The following is a 26156-nucleotide window of genomic DNA, read 5'->3' on the forward strand; positions in this document are numbered from 1 at the left end:
TTGTCCAAAACGGGAACATAGTAAAAATTTTACAAATGAAAGCAAAACTTGTCGGACCTTTTGGATTTAGAATGTACTTATTGAGACCTATCCATTGATATATAGCATGCCATCAAATTCCTTATATTTTAAAAGATTCTATTTTTTGATGTGACAACTACGTCTTATGAGTGGAATCTCTCCCCACATCTCCGTTTTAATGGAGAGGTCGTAGTTTTTTATAAAAATCAACTCCAAATTTGTCGGAGTTCTGGGATTTAGAACCCACTTTCAAAGATCTTTCCAATGATATGTTGGTTGACGGGGTTTTGACAAAGCGTTCATGAACTTCACTGGGTTGCCTACTTTGGATAATAGAGACAAAGTCAAACATCCTTTTAGGACCCCTTTGAGAGTCCAAATTTTCCCTAATGGGTTTATTGACCTCCGTTTACCTGTGACTTTGACCTAATCAACTAATTTTGTAGCTTTTGGGACCTCGTTCCTAGAAACACCAAGTAGTTACTAAAGTTGTTGGGCATATTATCATTTGAGAGCGGACTCACATAGAAGTTGTATCCATAACTATTCATTACCTATTTGCACGTCCTCATCAAAGTGTAATCTCAAGTTCCATTTTATGTTCTTGAGTGCTATATTGCAATGTATATTGTCTTGTCGGACTACTAGTTGGTCCCCACTAGCTCTTGGTGTAGATATGGATGGTTTTGGATGTGTGTGCGCGCTTGCACATGAGTGTCTCTCCCCTAGTCACCCCTTTGTAATCTTAGATCGTTGCCAAAGTGGGGCGGACAGACGGCCGGTAACCACTATGGAAAAAAAATGAGGCATACAATAAAATTGCTGAATGGTAAATGGGGGAGACACGGACCAATTCCCATTTTAAACAAGAAGAGATTTTTTGCCAGGCTTCGCCTTGAGCTATAATAAAGAGACATCAATACAGTGAACTATTTTAGAAAAGAGAGCAAGAATACATCAAAATATCTTGGGGAGGAGATACATGGCAAGACATAGTCAATGCTCATATGGATACATAGCATTTTATTCGTATTATAACACACAAAACTGATAGTGATCATTGCATGCATGTTGTGTGTGCAATGCCAAAATAAAATAAAATTATTTGGTGTACTTGTCATTGATGATAGCTCCTTGAGGAAGAGAAGCTAGAGACAAGAGATCCAACTGGTTGCCCCCTGAGATGTCTAGGCTTTGTAAACTGGTTAAACCTCGTAGACCATCTAACTCGCTCAGCTGAGGGCACTTGGATAAGTCCAGATGCTCAAGGCTTACAAGTCCCCCCAAGCCTCGTACCTTTCGCAGAATGGGGCACTCATTCATGAACACGACCCTTAGGCTAGTGCAGTTGGGGTAGAACTGCGCTTCCACAATTAGGCTATAACAAGTATGTACATTCAATCTGGAAAGCCGCTTTAAACCGTCAAGAACTGGAAGAGTGACTAGGCTGCTCATGTTTGACACGTCCAGCTGCTCCAATTTTTGCAGCATGCTCAAACTACCCTAAACCGTACTCGAGTTGACAGTTGTTTAGATTCAAGTCCTTCAGATTTGTAAGATTAGAGAAAAAGTAGCGTGGCAATGCTGTGAGCTTTGGGCAATGACTCATGTTGCATACTTCCAGTGAGCGTAAATGTTCTACTCCCTCGGGAAGAGAATTAAGATACAAACAGCTGCTCGTGCTGAGCTTCTTCAGCTTCATTAGTTTTCCTATCGATTCTGGCAACGTCGTTAATTTGGTGCCGTCAATCAATGCACATCTCAGTCAAACTGTACAATTCACCCAGGCTGTCCGGAAGGCTGGCAAGTGACGTGCAACCAGCTAGTAGAAGCTGCTCAAGAGTGCGAAGACCTGCCATTGTATATACATCGCACAAGCTGAGTAAAACTACTCATAGGTCCATGTTTTCCCATGCAGCATACACCTTATATCATGAGCAAGGAGCATGCATGTTAATTAACAGAGAGCATGCATTTTGTTGTTATACCATCCACTGAATCTGGTAGGCATTGTAATTTTTCACATCCACTAAGGTCCAGAAACTTCAGCTGCCGCATGCTGCCAATGTTATCCGGTAGTCGGAGCAACTGTTTACATCCATTTAGGCTGCACCACTCTAGCTTATCACATGACAAAAGATTGTCACACTCTGATACTATAAGATTGGTGAGATTTGTACCACCACTTAAATTCGGCTCCTGCAACTGTTCTGGTACCTGAAAATTTCGACATTGAATTAATAAAAGCCAAACCCTCGATAAATATAAATACACGAGTGTCAATAGGGGTTCTTGTTGGAGCTAGATATAGAGCTCACTTACTGTGTAGAGTCTCACTACTATTGGGGATGCAGTTCGCGTTGTCTTCCTCTTGCATACTCTCTCGTGTCGTCTCGTCAATATGGTATCACAGCAATTGGGTAACCAATACTGTTTTTCTTCGACGATCAAGAAAGAACGAAAGCGAGTAGGAGAGCGATGGCGATTTCCATCCGCATGCTGCAATCGAAAGGAGCTAAGAAGGCGATGAAAGCTACTTCTATTCTTGAATTAAGGACAAGTAGACCATTACAAGCTCCAGCCAAGCAGCTCAGCATGAATCTGAACCATCTTAATCGTAGCAAGTTTGATAAGGCGGCTATGGCAAGCACAAAAAAGTAAACTGTGTCGTCATTAACAATCAGAGCAGTCTACGGAATCGGGAGGCCCTTTTTGGCCCGCTCCCTCCCGTCGGAGGGCCACCATCGCCAGGACGTTGTTGCCATCAACGAGAGCCGTGAGCTCTGCATGCCTCCGAGGATAGGTCTTGTCCACAAGCGGCCAGACCAGCCGGCGGGAGTGCTGAGCATGCTGGACTGCTTGCTTCCATCCAGCAGGGCAGTGTACGGCACGACCAACGTACTTCTACGCGTGTTGAAGGAGGTAAGGTCTTACGTGGCCTGATGTGATAGCGACGTTTGGTCATCATTGAAGCCTCCTACAAAATAACATTCTTTGAGCTATGACATCCTTTGGTGCAGGGCTAGAAAAATACGTTTTTCCTTACCGAAGAAAATAAGGGCAAACTTGAAATTCTCCCGGATTTTAGGTCAAAATTCGAAGCTTTTGATGGTAATTACACTAAAACTTGTGAAAATTTCCCGGTTTTCTTCAAGGCAAGCTCAAAATTTGACCGGGATTTTAGAATTTCAGCCGTTTAAAATACGCTGGACCCCGGTTTTTTTCTAACACTGCTTGGGTGAATGAGCACTTTAACGTATCTTTCTTTGGTGTTACAGTTTCTGAGCGTGAGGCATATTGCATCATCGGAAGTCTCCTACATAATAACATTCCGCCCTTGGTGCTATAGCTTCTGAGTGTGAGACATACTACATCTGGCTGATGAAACCCTTTGGTGAACAAGCACATTAACGTATCTTTCTTTGCAAAGCTGTCATCATGACTTTGATACTGTTAGGGAATGTCTTAGACCCGACAGTCACTATATTAACGGGTGATCTCTATGTCTTTCTTTCAACGTGCTTTGCCGGCTTATTACATTTTTGTTGTCGTGAGATCTTAGCCCATGCTTGCTATCGTCTGTCTCTACATAGATTTTATAGTTCTTTACATGGCTTTTGAGTGAGCACTAGATTGACTGTTTGGTTATCCCTTTGTCCCTAGGATCAAGATTTTGGTGATGGTTTTATGAATATTACCATAGTCGCTAAATTTGCGGGGAATTTTTGAGACAAAACTTTTATTTTTGACTTGTTAAAGTCCTCATCATCTGGTAGGACAAGGTCTACTAGCTTTTGACCCGTTAAAGTCCTGGTCATGTTGTAGGACAAGGACTATCAACTTTAGACCTGACGTTAGAGTCTTGGTTATATTGTAGGACATATTTTTCTTGTATGTTCTGTTGATACTTGCCTATATAATTCCCATATGTTGTATTTATATTTTGGTGGTCAGTTCAAATTTTGATCAAAGCATCTATAATCTTGCAGAGTTCCCTAATACAACATGACATTGGTATACTAATTTGTCTTCATATATTCTAACAATAGTTCTCGTTATAGACAATGATACAGTTCATGCTAGGTGATTGTTACTTGATGCCATTTTGATTTATGGTGCTTGGAGCCATATGGTTACAACATGGATCTATATTATCATCGGTATTGCTATTTCAAAAATTTTCTTTGATTTGTTGAAAGCGTCTCTAATGCCAAGGTGAGTATCATGATGCCATGGTACCTGAACCCATGATGATGATTACTATTTCAAAGTTTTTCTTTGACTCGTTGAAAGCGTCTCTAATGCCATGGTGAGTACCATGATTCCATGGTACATGAATCCATGATGATGATTGTTATTCCAAAGTTTTTTTTGGATTCATTGAAAGCATCTCTAATGCCATGGTGAGTACCATGATTCCATGGTATGTGAATCCATGATAATGATTATCATTCCAAAGTTTTTCTATTGCCATGGTGAGTACCATGATGCCATGGTGCATGAAGCCATGATGATAGTTGCTGCCAATTGAGATCTTGATGGCCCCAATATTATGTTTATTATGTGTTAGATTTGTATACATGTGCACATCTGATTGCATCAGTACTATATTTTTTTCTCATTTCGTCAATATTATGTTTGTTTCTCTGTCGTCTCTAGAGTGGCATCGCAAATTGTCTCTAAGAACAATGTGATGTGATCATTTCTAACCTTCACATTTTGATATATTTCTTGAGTTGTTGCTAGCAGGATAAAAATCACATCAAGAAGTATATACAAGGGATCAAACATTAGGGAATTTCGGAGGTCATTTGGAGGGCCTTCTAAGAAAATGTATTTTTTGCACTCTCTCTCTAGAAAAAATGGCAAATAATAGAACTGGGTCTTTCATAGTAAAAGTTCAAAAAGTGTACTTTAAGTAGATTCCTTACTCTTCTGAACATTCGTTCGTAGTGATTGAGGGATAATCCTCTTTTCAGTTGCATTGAATGAACCTCGTCAATATGGAGGGAATGAAGCTAACATGGAGGGACGAAGGCGCAGCCGCTATTCACTTTCCATTAAACCTGCACATTTGGCTAATGGCGCACTCCTCAAATGGCACAAATGTTACCCAGAAACGAGCCAAATATCACCTTCACATTGATTTGGACAATGAGTACCAACCATTGATTAAGCGCAGTAAAACAAACACACATATACCTCCCGCTTCCATAGACACGCTTAGAGCTCAGGGAGCTAAACACATAGATATCTGGACGAGAGGCTCTCTCTACCCTAAGAATCCAATGACTAATGCGTCTCCACCATTTGTCAATCCTACAAGCTTATTGACCTTTGCTGGTGATGGAGAAAAGGGCCTTCTGGGTTATTGTAAATCTCTTACAAGAGAAGCTGAAACTTACAAGGGCATTCTCCAAGCTCAACAACGTGAGATTGTTCGCCTTTCACATTTACATTCTACAGATCAGGTTACCATTTTGCAACATAAAACAGAGATACAAGAACTGAAAGGAAAGGTGCGAAGTTGTCAAATGAAGGACACCATCTTGGGTGGTCGTATCCAAAAGAAGAAATTACGCAATCTTGAAGCATTGCAGGTTGCATCAGGAGGTCTCAAGAAAAGAATCCGAGCATTAAGGTGATGCTTCTTGGTTGGCTACATTGTCTTAGTTAAGTAATCTTTTTGTTTTTTCTTGTTATGCATTGTTTTCATGTGCCTAAATAGTGTTAGTGAAGCAAATTTTCTGTTATTTACTTATGCATTGTCTTCATGTAGAGATTCAATCTATCCTGACAAGGAAAACATTGACCCCAAAGCCAATATAGGAAAGAGATTGAAGCCACTTATAAGTAGAAGCCTGGCAGCAGATATAGTACATGACAAGAAGTTTAAGGTCCTACAACGAAATGTAGTGGACCGCTTTATTTCAGAGAACTCAGTGCCTGCAAAAGAGATACAAGGCACACTTGTTCACTTGGTGTAAGCAAAAGAGGATATTCGGCTATCCAAAAGTCTGTCTCATCCATCTTTGTTAAGAAGGGTATAAAATCCAAACTTCTACCATGAGCCTCAAGTGTTTGGAAAGAGAGGCTTCAGCTTAACGAGGCACAGGGAGACTATCTTGGACAACCCTTTCATATTAAAGCAACTTAGAGTGGCCATGGAGCAAACATGGCATATGATGAGTTCAATAATATTTTTATGGACCTGCGGATATTACAGAAGAGAATGGTGGAGTTTTACAACATCACATTTGAAGAGTCACGAGGGGTATTACATTTTGTGTTAAAACTGGATGAGTGTGAGCTTGTTAAAGAGAAAAAGCTAGAGCGTGTTACTATTACTTTAATGAATAGAGTCCTCTCAAAGTGTCCCAGTGATGATCCTTTATATTTTAGTGTTCAATCAGAATCTAGCATATAGTGGCTTGGTGCGTTTGAGGTAAGCGAGATTCTCAGGTAAGCTCAAATGTTCACATCTACTTAAGTCTCATTTATTTTGTGTTGCAGGTAAAGAAAGAAGATCATGAGATTCTATATTGGGTGTTCCATCGAACTAATATTCCGGAGGTGATTGATCGACAAACTAACCAGGGAGAGGTACTACGTCTAGATGGAAGGGGAGACTTTCAAGTTCAGTGGCATCTTGCAGGTGACCTCAAAATATTAAAGTGCATGTATAATTGTGGAATGGGTGCAATGGCAAAGTCGCCGTGTTTGTTCTGCATGGAACTTGCAAAGGTCATGGACCCAAAGTGGTGGAGAAAAGCTCCAACACGTCACATTGAGGATCCTGCTTTTCGACCGGTTTTGAAAATACCACTTGTGAATGTCCACATTTGTACAATGCATGCCCTTTGTTGAATTGTGGAGAAATTGGTCTACTTATATATCGGGTTTGCTTGGAAGATTAAGAACTCGGCAGAACGACATGTAGCCCTGCAGTGCTTGGAAATGGTACTGTCAGATATGGGGCTTCATGGTGGCAATGTGAAAATCCAGCGGGATGAAAAGAGATCAACTGCTGAGAAGGATGTCCCATGCAAACCATCCATCGGTGGGGTGAAGGAACGGAGGTTTTTATCTAAACCCCAAGGTACAAGAGATCCGAAGCTAACAAAACATGGAAAAATATATAACACATCTTATGTTAGCAAAGTAGAGTATCAGAGCTGGAAAAAGCTACATATTGCAGTCAAAGACCAAGAACCAACTACTCGTAACGCGAAGGCTGAGGTTTGGCGATCAATAGACATCCTATTTTTGATGTGCGACAAAGATGACTGGTCACAAGGTGATATGAACAAGTTCAAGGAGAATCTCATCCTTCTGAAAAAATCATTCAAGACAGCATGGACAGACACCCAGATTACTCACTACATGGTATTATCGTGTATTTCATTCTCTCTTATGTGCAAATATGTGAGTGTAAAACATTCTAACTAATCTGTTTTCATATCCAGCACATCATCTTCAATCATTTACCATATTTTATACAAAAGTATAGGAACCCGGCAATATGGAATACCCAAGGGATGGAAAAGTCTCATTACATGGCGAGAAATGCTTATTTTAGGCACACACGACATGGTGGCTCTCAAATCAAGGCTAACAGTTTGAGAGAACTATTTGAATGGTTCTATCGTAGAATCATTCATCGAATGCAGGCAAAAGAAGTCTTGACAAATTCAGCAACAGCACAAGCCATCAGACATTTACAACAACAAAAAGTTAAAAGATCAATGGCATACAACAACTCCGGAGCTCGTGAAAGTCAACGAAGGTGGAGAGAGACAATGGTGTATGTGAATCACAAGTGGAGAAAGATACTCTGAGTGGATGACATTGTACAAAATTTATGTAATACATGATCTTATACAATTGCTACTTGAAGTGTATCAAGATTTTGAAGGTTCAATTTTGTTTTTTGGCACGTCACCCTTGTAACGAATCATGAGATGTTTGCCATACTCTAAAAGTTCATTTAGGTTTTGTCTACCAAGAGCAAGTGCCATTGCTGTGTAGGTGTAGTAATACGTTGTCCGACCACCTGTATAGCCCGGGCAGTAACCAAAACAATCTCTAGCAAACACTTTGTCCACAAGAATGACTTTATCTGCACTTTTGGGCAGCACGGGTCCACCCAAGAAGCGTGATAGTGTCTTGAATGGGTAAGTTGCTATTGAACCCTCTTGTGACATGGAATTGTGAAAAACTACTATCGGCGACTCGCAAAGCTTTGAAAGGTATTGCGCTAGGACCGCATCCCTTCCACGATACTCTCGAGTCCGCCGCCGAAGGAAGTCATCCTTGTCAGCAATCCAAGACTGCACATATCATGTCAGAAGTGACACAAAGAGAGAGAGAGAGAGAGAGAGAGAGAGAGAGAGAGAGAGTTACCATGAAGCTCTCATCCTGCAGAAAGAGGTTTTCCTGCCACAGGTCTACAGATGTAGTTGACCCCTGACCTGAATGGTTAAACCAATCCTCCACTTCTTTGTTACTTGTTGATGGTCTTAGGCTTTGTTTTATTGCTTCGAAGGTGGCTTCATCAGGTAGTGTCTCCTTGTATTTTTCATCTTTCTCAAAGCATCTTCGGAGGCATTCCATTGGATTGCTGGATGTTTCCATTGCCTCATCATCACTACTATCCTCTGAAACACATCCACTCCTCTCCTCTTGGACTCTGGAAATAATAGCCAGGGAGATATAGGTCCTGTCTCCAATCCTGAAGTCAGGCACAGCAGGCAACATCATCTGAGCATGCTTCTCAATGAAGTTACTGACATCCAATGGAAGTTTGATTTCTGTGGTTTTCACAGAGAGCGTCTTACGTTTTTGTACTTCAAAAATATCCATGTAAATTTGAAGCCTCATGCTAACATCTTGACATTGCTTTGTGCAGTTGTATAAAGAGGTTGTTGCTTGCCTATGGCAAGCTATGTGAAAGGTATGAACTATACAAGGCCCCAATCAAAGATGTACCTGTCCTAAATCAAACCGATGGAAATTCTTGCGGCTGGAGATGTCTTCTCCATGCAGAATATGTCCTGCAAAGCTACTTTGCATTAAAACCTTTCATGACTAAGGTAACCATTTGGCAATGCATTCAGTTAGTTTTGGTTTAGTTTATAAAATAATTCTCACCATGCGGTCTTTCAATTTTGCAGAGTGCTTTTAAAAACTACACATATGATTATTTGCAAAGATACCGGGTAAGTTTAATACAACACCTGCTTACTATGTCTAGCCCCAGAGAGCTTGAAGATAGCGGCTTGGATGACCGCACTATTGATCTAACAATACATGACGTGCCACTACGACAAACCCCTGTATCCGATACAGTGGAATCACAACGGGCCGAGGGGGTCATATCAGCAGAAGATGAAAGAGCCGAGGATGAGGAAAGGTCAAATGAGCATATGGAAGGTGCTAGTGTACAACCAGAGGAGACAATGAAAGAGCCAAGTCAGCCAGTGGAGGAGCCAAAAGAACCTATGGCTGAAACCCAAGATGAGGAAAGCAGGCCTATAGATGAGCAAAAGGATATGGATGAGGAAAGCAGGCCTAGGGATGAGCAAACTGATACGGATCAGGCAAGGATGTATGAGGCAAGCCGGTCAACCGAGGGAGAGCAAAAGACCTTAGAGGAAACCTTGAATGAGGCAGAAAGAACCATGGGGGAGACCCCTGATGAAGATGTGAATGATGACTATGAAGATGTGAATGATGAAGCTAAAGCAGAGGAGAGCAACAACGACATCAACACTACAGAGACCCAGTATGGACCCTTGCTACCTGTAGATACGGTTGTTCCAGTAATGTCTATTCAAGTATGGCAAAATATGTTCAGCTTCTAACTACTTATATGTACTTGTCAACTTTTACAGAGGTTGATTATCTTGGACGTCAATGGATTGCTGCTGATGCGCGTGCCTCTCGGTGACACAGAACCCTTTGAGGATTTGCAAACGTTTCGGATGGGAACTTGTCGAGTCGTGGTTCGTCCAGGAACCAAGGAATTTATTCAGTTTCTTCTTCCGCGCTTCAGAGTTGCCATATGGTCTTCAATGCAAAGGCAAAACTTGTCGCCACTAGTTACAATAGTTTGCAATGTATGCGACGCTCACACGTCAGATTTTGCCTTTTTGTATGATCAAAGAAAATGCGTTACCGTTGAGGGCCACTACCACCCTAAAAAACCACACTTACCTCTTTTGTACAAACCGTTTAGCCAAATCGGTGTACCCTTTGATGCAACTAATACACTACTGATTGATGATACTCCTGAAAAGGGAGAACTAAATCCGCCGGGAACAACTATCTCACCACCTTCTTTCGAGGGGCATTCCTTCGATTTTTACCTTGAAGACATTCTGATTCCATACTTACAGAAATTGTATCTCAGTCCATTGTTCACGGACGAGTTTGTACTTTCTAATGAATAAGATGACTCTTCTATCATGTCTTTGTCTTGTCTAACATTGAGAGAGAGAGAGAGAGAGAGAGAGAGAGAGATTTGACATGGTAAAGAAATGTATTTCAAGCACACTTTTTCACAGGGCACAATTGACAAATGAGCTCAATAAACATGTATTGAAAGTCATTTTGTATACACTTGGGTTCACAAGAATATCTGTTACATTGACACTACTTCAACCCGACCATCCAACTCTTTGCACAAAATATCTTTTTCCCTTCGCCGCATCACCTTACGGCCAGCTAGGAAAAAGGAAAAATTTGATAAGTCCTTGTCCATTGACTCTTCAATTATGTCATGCCGTAAATGCTGAAGACTGCATAGCTCTCTTATTGTAACCACCAACAGTAGGCCATGCTCTTTATCAATCACTTCCACATCCACAGCATAATTATCTTCCAAACCTGTAGAAACCTGGTCCATAGGAATGTACTTACCATTGAGCATTTGTGATCGCATATACCAAAACGAGAGTAACAGTGATTGGCTTGCAATCATGTACTTGACAACTAGAGTATCAAGCGCGACCTTGCACCGTAAACCAATCTCTTCCTTTACATACCATCCTCTGTCAAGAAGTTTGTCACAGGATGACTGCTGAAATGACTTACACATGAACATAGTTTTCGTAACACGGATGTTGTAGCTATGAAACAACTCTATGAAAAGTGCAAGAGGACAAAAGTTTGCAATTCTAACCAGTTTGGTGGGAATAGAGCTACGTAGAGATCTCTGTATATCCTTGTAGAGCTTACTTCGCATTGCCTCCACCATTGTTTCCTCGGGAACTGACCAGTCCACAGTGTTCCAATCGGTTGGTAGAGGCACTTTCACCAACATGCCATTCTTATTCCCTGAGCTGAGTTGGTAGAAGTGGTCATAAAAAAATATTCCCTCATCAGCCAGTCTTTTGCTGCTCCTCCCTGAATACTGTAGAGAACCAATGTGGGCATGAACAACATGGAAGAGGCCTATTATGCACTCCACAGGCTCCCATTGCTCATAAGAAGAGGGATAAACATCTGCAATATATATAAGAAGAGTTAAACTAAGAGTATCAATAAGTAAAAATGACAAATCTAATGTAATTGAGCTGTGAAGAATGAAGACATTGCTCATAACAAGCGGGAGAAACATTGCGAAATATATAAGAAAAGTTATAATGAGAGTATCAGTAAGTTCACATGTCAAGAGTACTTACAATTGCAACGTGGTTGATGTATATCTGATACATTTCCACCGTTTGCTATCACCTCTGGATGGGTAAACACATGCTGAACAAGAACTTCCTTTACAGATCTTTTGCCGATTTCAACTTTGAAATCCAACACTCTGGCCTTCCATGCTGAGCGGTAAACGTTGATACCACTAGACCTCTTGGGTCTTCTTGGTTGCATGAGGACCCATGAACCTTTGTTTATCCTTTGTCCAACCCATTGGTTCTCTGCACTTAATGAAGTTGATATTGTAATTGAGGATATGCTACTACTTGGCCTTCTAGGCAAAGTGCAGCTGTTGGTTGTTGGTGTGAGAGACAGTAAACACCTAGAGCTTCTTGGGCGAGAAGACGTGGAAGCCATAGCTCTCAGAGAAAAGCTTTAGTGGAGGGAGATTCACTTTGAAAGCATTCTAATGGAGGGAAAGTGTTTTAGAATTCCAATATCTTGTGCGGGCTTAATGGTCACCCTCCAGTACGTTAATGACCATAAGAGAATATCAGAAGTGGGACCACATGCAAGCACCTAAAAGCTCGGTAAAAGGAAGGAAATTACGATGCTACAATCCTAGATTCGTGAAAGTTTTATGCTATTTTCCTATTTTTTGAGTCTTTCCACGTACTTTCCTACGTAACGTAGCCTTCGTGCTCATTGGACGCGCTCTATTTTTCTCTCTGTTCGTATGGCCCTCCAAATGACCTCTGAAATTTTCTAATGGACGCTAAAGCTCAATTTTCAAAGATTCATGAAAGGGCACATTGTTAAATAGGAGTGATGTAGCTCCTGCAATTGAAACCTTCAATTTGTGTTGATTAGAAGTTTTTTAAAGCCTTCATGGCCATTGTTGTATATTATGGAGTGATGTAGCTCCTCGAGAATATATTTTGTAAATTTGAAAGTTTATTAATACAAATAGTGTATTTATATAGTGCTAAGAGTTTTTTCCTTGTACTCCCAAGGGTTTTTTTATCCACGGTTAGGGACCTCGATTTGATCAGGGGTGTTGGACCTATATATAGAGCTCACCCACATGCTATACATAGGTTGATGTCCCCACTATGTATGTTTTGGTTAAAAAGTGCTTAGTCTATTTCTTGAAGTATGTAAAACGCATGTCTTTTACAGAGATACCAAAAGAAAAGGGAAATCTCAAATTGCCTGTCAAAGAAATAATAATTATCAGAGATCCACCCCCTATATTCCAAAAACCATCACTGCCATTTGATATCCCCTCACAACCAGCATTAGTGTTTGATCTTAACGGTGCCCTTTGTACTTCATGGATTGAAGATCTTGATAAACAGGATGCTCAGCCACCTGATCTTGAAACTGCTAGGTTTGATCTCATCAATGACAAGGATGACAGGTTTGACTAAGGCTTTGAATTATTTTTGTTGTACGTATGATTTGTGCATGCACACAGAGCCGAAATTGTTGTTCTTCATGTACCTCTACATTCCAAAGGAGGAAAAATAGTTCTTAGTTTGGGTTGTGGGTTGGGAAAATATTTACATCTAGAGTTCAGCAATGCTGAACAAAGTGAACTGAATAATCAAGGCAGGTTTTGGGGGGGCTTTTGACTCTTCAGTGGATGGGCTATACAACAATTGTGTGATGTAGTCACATTTAAAATGGTAGGTGGAAAACCAGTCTTTTTCAAGAAGTTGTGGAATTTTCTAAAGTTGGTTTCGTGATACGATACGAGAAATGTGCTATTGATTAACAACAGTCTTATAAATGCCATTATAATTTGCATGGTTTCTACGTCATTGTAACTGGCCTAAAGGATTGGAGTAGTGAGTTCTTGTCCAAGGATTTGCAAGAGGTTCTTGCCAAGTGGCAACTGCTATGGATTGGTCAGTCGAAGTTTTCACCTTCAATTGTGAAGCCTACATGGGAGGAAAACTATGTTAAAGCTGCACTCAAGCGAGGTGGAAAGACGACCACTTACGGAGAATACTTGATGGGGCCACATTTGACGCCAATGGTCTTTCAGCCCTAGTAGTTTTAGGAAGCCAAGCTTTGTAGAAACCCTTGTACTACCATGTTTTGTCATTACAGCTTAACCCTCTCTACTAGCCAATGTATATGCCTACTTCCCATGAAGGATGGTTTTTTGGATAACATTTTGAATGCCTCTATACTGAGTGATTAAAATGTAACTTATTGGCAACACGAAAGTTGAATTTATAGCTATTCCATTATGTCAGTTTAACATGCTTTGGACTCTAGTTTTTAAACTTTGGATTCAATTTATGTTGTGGGTTGTGTGTATTTGGTTGTGGTTGTGGATGGTGAAAGACACGTAAGCTAAGTTTTTTTGAGGCCATGTTGTGTAGTCATTAGAGGCCTCTTGTCATCACACTGTCATGTTGTGTTTTAGGATTCTAGCACTAAAAAGTAACAATACAGGTACCAACCAAGGTAGCTTGGAATACTTTCAAAACCAAGCATTTTAAAAGGGAACTTTCAAATCACCCACAATGGTAGTTTGGGATACCCTATTTGCAAATAGATACATCTGAAGAATGCTGGGAGACTAACAACAATGGTACTTAAAGTACTAATTCATAGATATGTTCCATGCATGTTACTTTAAGTACCTAATCTGCACACTTCTACATTGTAGAACATGCACTAAAAACCTACCATTGGTACTTTGAGACTACCTACCCCCTTTAGGTATCTAAACAAGCAATCAGATGCTTGAAACTTAAAGTAGTGAGTTTTAAATTACTTTGAAGTACAGATGTTGGTACAGTAAATGGGAGATAGTTAGTTTGTTGTCAGCACTCTGATATCATGTGAGAAGTGGCAGTGGGAGAGAGAGAAACACACCACACATGGACAGTAGAAAGAGAAAAAAAACCACGTGGCTACATTTGTGATTAGGTGTTTTGGGAGGACTCAGATACAACAAATGATAACTGTAGCAAAACAATTATTTATTAGGCTCAAAGATACAATGATCTACAACACCGTTGGCATGCTATTGTACACATTTTCATAAACCTCTGGAGATAATATGAAATTATATGGCTCTTCATGCAAGGGTTCCAAAGGTATCTTGATGGCTCGAACCAAGTGCGATGCAAATAACACTTTTGGTTGGTCATGAGGTATGTAACAAACATCCTTCGTACCATCGACTAGCTCATAGTAGTAGCCCTCAGCCAAATAGGAATTCAAAAAAATGTAGTTGTCCGAAGAATCTTTTAGAGCTCGTGTTGTTTTTTATTTCTCCTTTGAGCACCTCAAGAGGTAGAAGTATTCTCCGTCTTCGTTCGTATTCGTGGCAAAGTTGTCAGCTACACGCAAGGCATCATTAATGGCATCCTAATGTCCACCATACACAGGAAAATTTGATCCTTCATCGTCACTTGACTGACACTTTCTTCGTCACTGCTGCCCAAGGGTTCGATGGTGATATATTGCCAGTTTTTGACATGTGTGTTGTTAGACATCGCCTCCAACATTGTGACATACAAAACTTACAAAAGCATGCGAGAGCTCTATATCAAAGTGCACACTTGTCAGTCCTAGAGTGTCCATTCACACAATGCAAAAAGTGTGACCCTTCCACTTGCTTGCAACTCCATTTTCTCTCCCTCGTCACATCGACGGCTTCGACGTCCCAAAAATTTTGACTCACCTCTGATTGGGTGTTTTCATCATGAAATTTATATTTCAAGAAACTAACAACATCCTTGGCACACTTTATGTGCCATGCATCAAGTTTCAATTGCGCATCTGTCAAAGTCTTTTTGATAATTGCACCAGCCCCATCATGCCCTCCTTTACAATGGCCCGATGCAAAGAAACTCCATAGCATCTCGATGACAGTCAAAGAGTAGTACCTAGATCAATGACACGTCTCAAAGGCTAGGAGAAAAAAAGAAATTGGACATCATGTTCAAGAGATCAGAGAAGCTAGAATACCTTGACACGAAGTAAAATAGCATGGATGCCTTGACTTGAGCAGCACACCCGTCTGACTAGACCCAATGCCGCTTCAAGGAGTTATATCCTTACTCTTGTAGCCACACACTATGCAAATGCATGCAATGTTGCACAAACTATGTGTCCTGCTCTTTGTCATCAGAGATGTAAAAATGTATATACTTCAACACCCTGTCAGCCTCGTCTCGAACATAGGTGATGTGCACCAAGATTGTGACTTGTGAAGAGTATCAATGCATTGATTGGATTTCATATTTCTCCTTGAGAGAGTAATTCTAAGTAAAGTCTATAACAAAGACTACCACGTCTCTAGGAAAACTTTGAATGGAATCTTTGAATTGATGAGATAGCCACCTAGCAATAGAATTGTGTTTGATGTAGGTGGTTAGATGCTTTAAGGAAGGATGTAAAATCTGCACATCCCATTTCCTTGACGAGGAGATTTTTGCGCTTCTTGCCCTCTTGATGGGCCGATGCAATGTCTTCAAACACCTTTACTGAAATCTGGAATGCATTTTCAGATTCTTCTTTTGGACAGAGCACTAACTTTTGCCATCCACATTGATCACATTCTCCCTTCAAGCAAGAGAGCTTATAAAACGTAGTCATCTAGATTCGAACATAATACCATCTCAACCAATTTGTTGATGCTGTTGTGCGTGTATGCAGTAACTTCACACTTTGCTAGATCCTCTTCTATGAAGCATACTTGATACTTGTAGCCACACCCTTCACTGTGGACTCCCATCTTGCTTTATCTCACCTGGTTGAATGCATCCTTGAGATATAAATTCTGTATGTGAGCAATACAACAACAAGTGTACGTATCCTTCAACTTGCGAATAAACCAAAGCTTCAATCCCTCAAAACATATGAGAGAGATCTTGATGTGTAAATATTGCATTTAGAATCTCTTAAAAAATTCTATTTGTCCAACTGTAAGATCAACAATTTTTGGGTCTCTTTTAAAAATAAAAAAATTAGCTTTGGAATATCTATTTTATCAAACTTTGATGCTTGATTGACGATATTGGAAGGTTCTAAGATAAAAAGCAAGGCCGTTTCCATGTTCCAATAGGTTAGACGGACGTTTGACTCAGTTTTGAAAAAATTCGCTATTCATAGTTTTTTCATGCTTTTAGGTGCAAGGTTGGATCCTTAATCTACGTGTTCCGGAGAAACTATAGTTTAATTTTATAAAAATCTACTTTTTTTGTGGTTTTCATGTAATTTTTAGCTTTTCATGATATTTAGTGCTTTTAAGTGATAAAAGAATCCGCTTTCTTATTCCAGTGGACAAGGAAAATCTGTGGTCCAAGTTTTTTTAAAAATTACTTTTTTTTTAATGCTATTTTTAGCTTTTTGTGCTTTTCGGCGGCTTTTTATGACGACCTAAATATAAAAATATTAATTTTAGTCTCCGTCGGATTTAAAAATGACCACCCGAAGCAAAAATGGAACCAAATGAGATTTTACGGGAAATATTTAAAAAAAAAGTATATCGTAAATACGTCGGGACAGTATGGGAAAGTCATAATTTAGTCTAGCTAAGGTTCCATTAGTTAGCCGGATACTTTTCAATTGACCAATTTTACTATAAAAATTGAATGGTAAGTCCTAAGGAGACTTGACCACCAAAAGCAAAGACATATTTTTAGGAAAGCTCTCAAAAGAAGGAAGCTATTCCTAGCTGTGAAACTAGTACTACCTTTAGCTTGGGGCACACTCCGAATAGTCGAAAAAACTAAAAATTTGCATAGACACCTCAGTTTTCAGTGCCGTCTGTTCCGTCTACTACCGCAAGGCTATACGTATCCATTATATGGAGTGGTGCAAGCTCTTCATCAACATCTCCATAAGCTCTTCTCTCTCGTACATGGGAAGAAGAAAAGAAGAAGGATATTCTCTCTACTTACTATCTCCTCTCTCGAAGGATATTCTCTCTACTTGCTTACTATCTCCTCTCTCGTTTCACGGGTTTAGGCGCTCTCTGGAAGCCCTTGTGGCGACAACCTCTACGTAGCTCTCATCACCGCTCTCTTGCGGCAAAGCAAGAAGCCTTTCAACAGCCCCTAATTGATTTTAAAGCACGGTGAGAAGCTCTAAACTCCATAGCCATCATCATCTCTCTCTATCTCGTTTTTCTGAGTAATCATCCTCTCGGTGATTTTTTCCTATACGAGTGCATATATGGATTAATCGAGCACGTATGAAGTTGTCCCATTATTATTTTATCATGTTTAATACACTAATTTATGCACACAGTGCGTTTATGATCATGTGCGCACATATAAAGCGCTTTTTATTTCGCCTCATAGAGACGGTAGGAACATTGTTTTGGTCATAACTTCACAAACCAATATGAATCAGTCCGAACCCTCTATACCAGAGAGATAAAACACATCATTTAGAACATTTTTTCTCTTCCATGTTATGTGAAAATCACGCACGAGCTAGGAGATATGGTCAAAAAATAGATTAATGCTCATTGCACTTAGCGAATTTTTTTTACTCCAAGCTCGCTGGGGAACCACTATATATATTCACTGAATGGGAGAACCCACTTAACCGATTGAAAATATTGATAAAAATTGATGATAAATGTATTTAGGTCTCTATAATCACCCTGGGAATGCGAGTTATTAATCGTCCCATAACCGGTTTTAGCTACGCGAGTAGCTATAGGGGTGCTACCAAGGGGGAGTACCATAGGACGTGGTGAGTTAACCGAGTTGTTTACGTATGATTTATGGTTTTTTTTTGTGAGTTGATTTCAGTTACTAGATACCCATAGACTTATGTGAGGGTTTATGGTTAGACAACCTGAACCGCATAGGCATATATGATTAAAGTGGCTTTCTTTTTGGATTATCATTTGCTGTTTGAGTACCATATGGGAAAAGTGATGTGATAGAGTGTTATTCTATATTATGTTGTTGAACTTGATGCATTGATTTGAGGTCAAATACTTTCATTTGCATATTATGCCTGCTCTCGAAAATGCTCAAAAGTTGTTTTTTGCATCTGTGTGAAGTTATGGTTTATGGATGACCTAAAGATCGGAGTTGTTTTGCATCACGTTTATGGTGATGGAATCATGTATGAAACCTTATGGATTGATGTGGATGCCTCACGTGCATGGTTATGATTTCTTTCCACCTTTCTAGGTCACAACTATCTTTATGTGCTAGAGAGGTGAAGTGCAGATATGATGCATCAACTTTGCATGGTTGGATGTTGTTAGAATTGGATTTTTATATCATGATCATGAATAGTTGTTGGTCGGACTCTTTTTATGCATAAGAAATTCATGTCTTAAGGGTCATATGTGTATGGACTCCAATTGACTGCAGGGGATATGTCAAACACCAAGTGTGAAAGTTGATTCATTGTGGATATAATTTGTGGTTAAGGGTTGAGATTCCATCATGGATTATGGTTGTGATTTTATGGTGGAAGCCGGTGTGGCTCATGATTGTTTTTTTGGATATGTTTATGCTGCCAAATTTTTTGCATCCATGCTATGTTTTAAAGTGGTTATGCAGGATTGGTTGTATCTCACCCGACTTGAGTGGAGTGCTCCCCCTTGTGATGTGATGAGATTATGATTTATGGTTTTGGGATTAGATCATAAAGTAAAGATGGTTTATGGTGGACGTGTAAGGATAGAGACCCTGTACAGTCTAACTGCTTAGAAAAGATTGTTTGTGCATATGGAAAGTGCTATTGTGATTGGACTCATGTGTTATGTTTCTCATGGCAGCGTCGCTACAAGACTAAGATCACCTATATCGCTTAGCTTTAGACTCAAGGGTCGTTGACCTGGGGCTTTGCTCGATCGAGGGTGTTGCCTAGGTCTTCTTCTTTTTGTTAGTTTCATCTACACGGTTAGTGCATCGCGGGTTGAATGACCTACATGTCTAAAGCGTCGTGGATTTTGCATTGGCTTTTCCTAAACACCCGTGTTGGGCATCGAAGATGCGTGGTGCCTAAACTGGTATGGTTGGTGTTGATACCCTAACACCTTTTGATACTTGGGATCTTTTCAGAGCTCGCGTTCATGGAGGGAGGCGAAGCGGCCTCACTTTCTGTATTGCTCAGGTAGAATGGAGCTGTTCTAGCTCACTCCCGACGAAGTGAAATTCTCTTTATCCGTAGTAAAGCGAATCTGGATGGGTGTACATGTCGGCTGCCACATAGAGTCCACGGTGTTGTGCTAGTTATTTTGTCATAAACTTTTTGATATTATGGTATACCTAGATTTTGTCATTGCATTAATACATGGTTTCCTCTTTCATTTAGATGGGACATTTAAAGATTCTCTGTTGTCATTCTCTCACTGTGCACTCTATTTCACCATCCACGATACTCTCTCTCTCTCTCTCTCTCTCTCTCTCTCTCTCTCTCTCTCTTTTCCTCGCTATGCGATGTACACATATATTCACCCTCCACAATGTTATATTTTTCTTGACTATGCTTTCATTCATAACACCCATTCAGGGGTAGCACTAGCCGCTAGGTGCCTCTGGATGCAGTCCGACTCATGGCCTAAACTCCATACTTGGTCGGGCGATGAGAACTCCTCGCCTATGCAAATGCTTCTATAACTCTGATGTATATTGAAAATTGTCTAAAGGTGTAACTTATATATTTTGTATATAGACCCACGTGGAGAGGTATCTCTCACCTGGTATCAGAGCGTATTGTTAAGGTGATGGAGATAGCCTAAAGGTTAATACTAGTTGGGTTGATTATGCATCGTGCACACACTTATGCAAGTTGTTTGGAAAAGGATATTGTATTCATGATGCATCTATAAGTGACATTGGTTGGTGGTACCTATTTGACTTGTTTTCTTGAATAGAAGTGTTTGGTTTGAGTTATGGTAAAGTGGTTGTAGTGCTCAACAACGGCATTGTAATTTCTTTGAATGTTTGTTTTGTAGTAAGAGATGTCTCCCAGAGTGATGTATGAATGCTTTAGCCAGGCGACTCAAGTTCTGGCCATAGTGTTCAACAATATGGTGACAAGGATGAACGGGAAGTCTTTTACTTAGAAATTGGGACCAAAGTCTTTGGCATGCCAGGAAGTACAACTTTTTGGAAGAGTGTTGATGGTAGTTACCTTACCCGTTGGATGGGGGGAAAGGAAAACACACTTAGCACACAAATAGCACGTCTCTCTTCAGGCCCACGATAACCACTGTACCCTGATCCACTATAGTTCACTTTCGAAACTTGACAATTCGTCTCCAAATTGTACACACGATCGTACACACATGGCCCTTGCACTAACCTTGCCTGCTGATAGCTCCCACACAACACAAACCGCTCTCTCTTTCTCTCTTACTCAAACCACAGGTCCGGTGAGGGACACACTTCTAAAATCAGCACCAAACAGTAAGGATAGAGCAAAGAGGAGAAGGGGGAAATAGAGAAAGGAGGTGACACCAAACTCGGCTATGGTTTCCTTCAATTAATGGAAAAAAACAACTATTATAACTCAAAGAAATCCATGCTATCACACAGCTTAATTGTCTCCAACACAACGAGCAAGAAGAAGTGTAGGAGATAATTGATGCTGCCTCGAAATGATTCCCTTCTTGAGAACACAAGCAAAAGAGCATTGATGGCCTTTGTCGGCTCGAAAGGGCTTCAAGACCTCCTCTGCTCTATTGTAAGATGCTTCTTCTGAGCTCTGTACCAAAAAACCTCTCCTTTGAGTGCTTGGGAAGATCCTATTCTCCTTCTTCCTCGCCTTCTGTCTCCCCATGTCCTCGAAAGATGCAAAAAGTTGGCCCCTTATTGGGCATCTGAGAGCCTTCTTTTCTACTTTTGGCCGACCTCTTATCTTTAGCCTTGCATGGGGCGTGACAAGTCCCTCCCTTGCTATTTTCAACACGGCTTCCTTGAGCCCCAAGCTTAGAATGAACCACCACTTATCCAGGGCACCGACGGCGCTATTGGTGCTCCCACCCTTCTCCTCAAAAAGCTTTGCCCACATGGGGTGCGAGAACATTCCCCAGTGTAGTGCCACATCATCACTGCTCGCGCTTTAGCGGCACTTCCAAACTGCCACCTCGCGCCTCCAACCGATTGTCCACTGGTGCCCAAAACTTCCCCCCAACTCCTCCCTTGGCCCCGAGCAGCGGCACAAGTGACACCCCTCATCACGCCATAGCCCTCGGCTTGGAGCTCTCAACTCCCTTGTGTTGCTTAGAGTGAGGCCACGCTGCGGCTTATATACCCCGAAAATTTCTCATGTGTACCCGTATGTGGGTTTAGTCCTATGCCACATGGCGATGCCACAGGAATTGGGCCTTCAAACCCCTCAAAAACCCTATGAGCCCCAAAAACATTCTTAGCTTTCTGCACCAACTTCAATGAACTGTCATCCACTACTAAGGGCTCCAATAACCAAGACATTGAATCCCAATGCAAACCCCGATTCTCGTCTTGAACATGTGCCAACCTCACCAGCTTTTGCTTTCTCGGGCACTCCAACCGAGCCAATCAAAACGAGGAAAAAACACCAAATACCACCCCGTCGATAACTGCCGCCACCTTCAATTTCCATATCTGGCTCGTTCAGTCTCCATTCAAGACGTTGTCACTTCTTGCTAGCTCCATAATCCATATAGAATGCATAATACCCCTGGCAAAGCTCCGAAATCATCAGATGGCACATCTATCAAGGCAACCAACCCGGCCCAAACTTGGCCCCCGGCAAAACTTCGACCGTCCATATCTTGGCATCCAAGACTCCAATCGACGATCTGAAAAGGACCGACATACTCCATAAATCAAGCACTACACACCCATAGCTCCAAACTGGCTAAGACCACCCTGGATCACTTGGCCTATCCGTCTTAGATCTGCAAGCACCTCCAACTTCAAAGCCCTATATCTTAACACATCGTGGCTCCGTTTGACAAACCATCTGGACCGGTTTCTTCAACACTTCAAGCTCTACAAATCAGGACCAAAAACCGACACCTCGGACATTCTTCACTTGCAAGCCCTATCTAGAGCCTTTTTGGCCTAGAAAACCACATAAAGTATACATCTCCACTGCCGATTGCCTGCCCAGGCTCTTCCCATCTACTCTAGCCCTCCGCCATGCATTTATAAGTATACACATCACTGCATGTGCCCTCTGCTAGGGTCGACACACTTTGGCTATACTCGGGCTGCATCATCATTGCCATACCCCCTTGATGAACATTCATGTTCAACCAAAAAGAATCTTTATTCTTCTACCGGCTACAAAAACAGGCAAACACTATCCAAAACTGTGAGCAAACCAAAACCTACCATGTGTATAGGCCCTACTCTTGCCAACTACTGCCAAACCTCAAGTGGGTTGCCCCACCCCTTGCATGAGATAGCTTTTGCCTAGATCAAAAACCTGGCATTGACTCCTTCCATCCATCTGCAACACCCTCCAATAATGCTTCACACATGTCTGCAACCATCCATGCACACAATTTGCCGAAAGAACCTTAGCACTTCTCCGCATCTTTACCTGCCTCATAAACACACATGGCCCTGTAAGCATACTACATGAACCAACCAATGCATCATCACACCATCAGGGAAAAATCCAACAAGTCTGGCCCTCCCTCCCAACCATGTAAAGTAGAGTCCATCTCCATGGAACTTCGTATCTGGCAAATAACATACCTCACTACTGCACTTACTAGCATACACTTCAACCATGTATTGCATACCTATTTTGACAGCTTGGACTCACCCTCGACATATTTTTCCTTCTCCGTAGAACATGTCGGTGGCACTGGACTCTCTACCTCCTTTGAACTCGTACACTCCTCTTCTCTACTAGCATCATCAAGATCTTCTTCTTCAACCACTGGTCCCTCAAGGTTGATCTACACCATTTGCCTATCATCTTAAACTGTCCGTTCTTCGACCACCTCTCCTACCACTGCATCATGATCTGCCAAAGTAGAGGGAGACTCTCCCCGCACCACATCATCTTGGTCCTCATCCATAAGCAAGGCCGCATCACCCATTTGGCAAAATCCTGCATCAGTTCTACTTACATATCCTCATAGGTGGACAAAGACTCCTCCACTTGATCCTCACTAGGCACATCGGCATGCACTGATCCCTACTCTTCAGACATATCCACCATATCTCCATGCACATGCAAAAGATCAGACTCTTCATACCTCGACTGGTTTGACTCTGTTTCCCAGCTTGTATCTGCATCCATGGAGCTGTACTCGCTTGGCTCAACCTCATATTCTGTCTCCAACTCTAGAATCTCTTCGAGCTTTATTGCCTCGACTTCATCTACAAATTGTACCTTCTGCTCTTTACCATCCTCCAAAGAATGTTGAATATCCATACCTTGATTGTGCATTACTTCTCTTGCCCAGTCTGGAATTGCCTCCACCTCTTTCACAACTGGAGCCGCCCTAATTGGCAACCTCAGCATGGGAACCACCCTATCTCTTTGCATCCACAAAACCCTAGGTTCTTCCCGCACTGGTATACTCCTTTGCACCACTTTTGACTCAACCCTCACCACTTCCATTTTCTTTGGCATCACCACATTTGGCAAACCCTGCTTGGCCTGCCGCTTCTTCAATCTCTTTTTGGTCCGGCCCCTTCCCAATTCCACCGTCTCAGCACATGTCACAGGCCCATCCGTCTCCACTTTATCACTGACCTCCTCATGCAGGAAATTAAAAAACTTGCTCAATTTTTAAAAATCAATACTAGTTACCTCCATCAGATCTCGCTAAAGGGCTCCGAATTCCCATACGAATGCCTAGAAATCTCGATCGAGACTCTGCTTCGAACCGTCCAGTTTTCCCTTTACCTCATACATTTGCACTGCTAGCACGTACTAGCGTCAAAAAGCAGCTTCCGAAGCTTCATAGTTCAACTTTCCTTCTACAAGTAGCCCATCAAACCACCGCTTTGCACTTCCCCGAACCAACAGTGGGAAAACCTGCAACACACCTTCTTCTCTTGTCTACTTGTTTTTCAACACAAATAAACCATAATCTTGCAGCCAAGCTTCCGCATCTTCCACCCCTGTGAAAGTAGGAAAACCCGTCCAAGCCATCTTGCACCGTATCTGCTCTTCAAAATCAGTGCTTCATCTACTCCGAAACCATAACTGTCTTCAAATAGGATCGGTGCACTAGAAGATGGATGGGGGGAAAAGGAAACACACCCGGCACACAAATAGCACGCCTCTCTATAGCCCAAGATAACCACTGCACCCGATCCACTAGTCTTCACCTTCAAAACTCGACAATTCATCTACAAATCGTGCACACGGCCGATACACACATAGCCCTTGCACTAACCTTGCCTGTTGACATTTCCCACACAACACAAACTGCTCTCTCTTTCTCTCTCTCACACCACAGGCCTGGTGAGGCACACACTTCTCAAACCGGCACCAAGCACTAAGGATAGAGCAAAGACAAGAAGGGGGAAATAGGGGAAGGAGGTGACACCAAACTCGGCTATGGTTCCCTTCAATTAATGGCAAAAAACAACTATTACAACTCAAAGAAATCCCTATTATCACAAGGCTTAATTGTCTCCAACACGACGAGCAACAAGGAGTGTAGGAGATAATTGATGCCGCCTCGGAATGATTCCCTTCTTGAGAACACAAGCAAACGAGCATTGATGGCCTTCCTCGGCTCGAAAGGGCTTCAAGACCTCCTCTACTCTACCGACGGACGCTTCTTCTTGAGCTCTATACCAAAAAACCTCTCCTTTGAGTGCTTGAGAAGCTCCTCTTCTCCTTCTTTATTCGCCTTCTGTCTCCTCAAAACGTCCTCAAAAAATGCAAAAGGTTGGCCCCTTATTGGGCGTGTGGGAGCCTTCTTTTCTACTTTTCGTCGACCTCCTATCTTTAGCTTGCATGGCACATGACAAGTCCCTCCGTTGGTATTTGTGGCATGGCTTCCGTGAGCCCCAAGCTTAGCATGAACCACCACTTATCCAGGCCACCGACAGCACTGTCGCTACTCCCACCCTTCTCCTCAAAAAGCTTTGCCCACATGGGGTGTGGGAACATTCCCGAGTGAGGTGCCACATCATCACTCCTCACGCTAGCGGCGCTGCCGAGCTGCCACCTTGCACCACCAACCGGCCGCCCACACTGGAACCCAAAACTTCCCCCAACTCCTCACTTAGCCGCGAGCAGTGCCACAGGAGACGCCCCTCATCATGCCATAGCCCACGGCTTGGAGCTCCCAACTCCATTGTGTTGCTTAAAGTGAGGCCACGTTGTGGCTTATATACCCCGACAATTTCTCTTGTGCACCCGTATGTGAGTTTAGTCCTATGCCACGTGGCGGTGCCATAGGGACTGGGCCTTCAAACCCCTTAAAAATGCTATGAACCCCAAAAAAATTATTAGCTTTTTGTCCCAACTTCAATCAATTGTCATCCACGGCTAAGGGCTCCAATCAACAAGCCATT

The 26156-nt window shown here is 41.8% G+C and overlaps 1 protein-coding gene across 1 annotated transcript in view; it reads right to left on the minus strand.

Annotated features, from left to right (window-relative positions):
* Nucleotides 1-968: 968 nt before the first annotated feature.
* Nucleotides 969-26156, minus strand: part of LOC147423190 (uncharacterized) — a 34388-nt gene continuing 9200 nt past the window's right edge. The window contains exons 10-11 of the mRNA XM_086500987.1: nt 2010-2238; nt 969-1873 (exon numbers count right to left, since the gene is read on the minus strand). Coding sequence (XP_086357113.1) covers nt 1767-1873; nt 2010-2238 — 336 coding nt within the window. The 3' untranslated portion in view covers nt 969-1766. The remainder of the gene's footprint in view (nt 1874-2009; nt 2239-26156) is intronic.

The sequence above is a fragment of the Adiantum capillus-veneris genome, chromosome 26 (genome assembly GCF_014529385.1).
Source record: "Adiantum capillus-veneris isolate H3 chromosome 26, ASM1452938v2, whole genome shotgun sequence".
Classification (NCBI taxonomy): Eukaryota; Viridiplantae; Streptophyta; class Polypodiopsida; order Polypodiales; family Pteridaceae; genus Adiantum; species Adiantum capillus-veneris.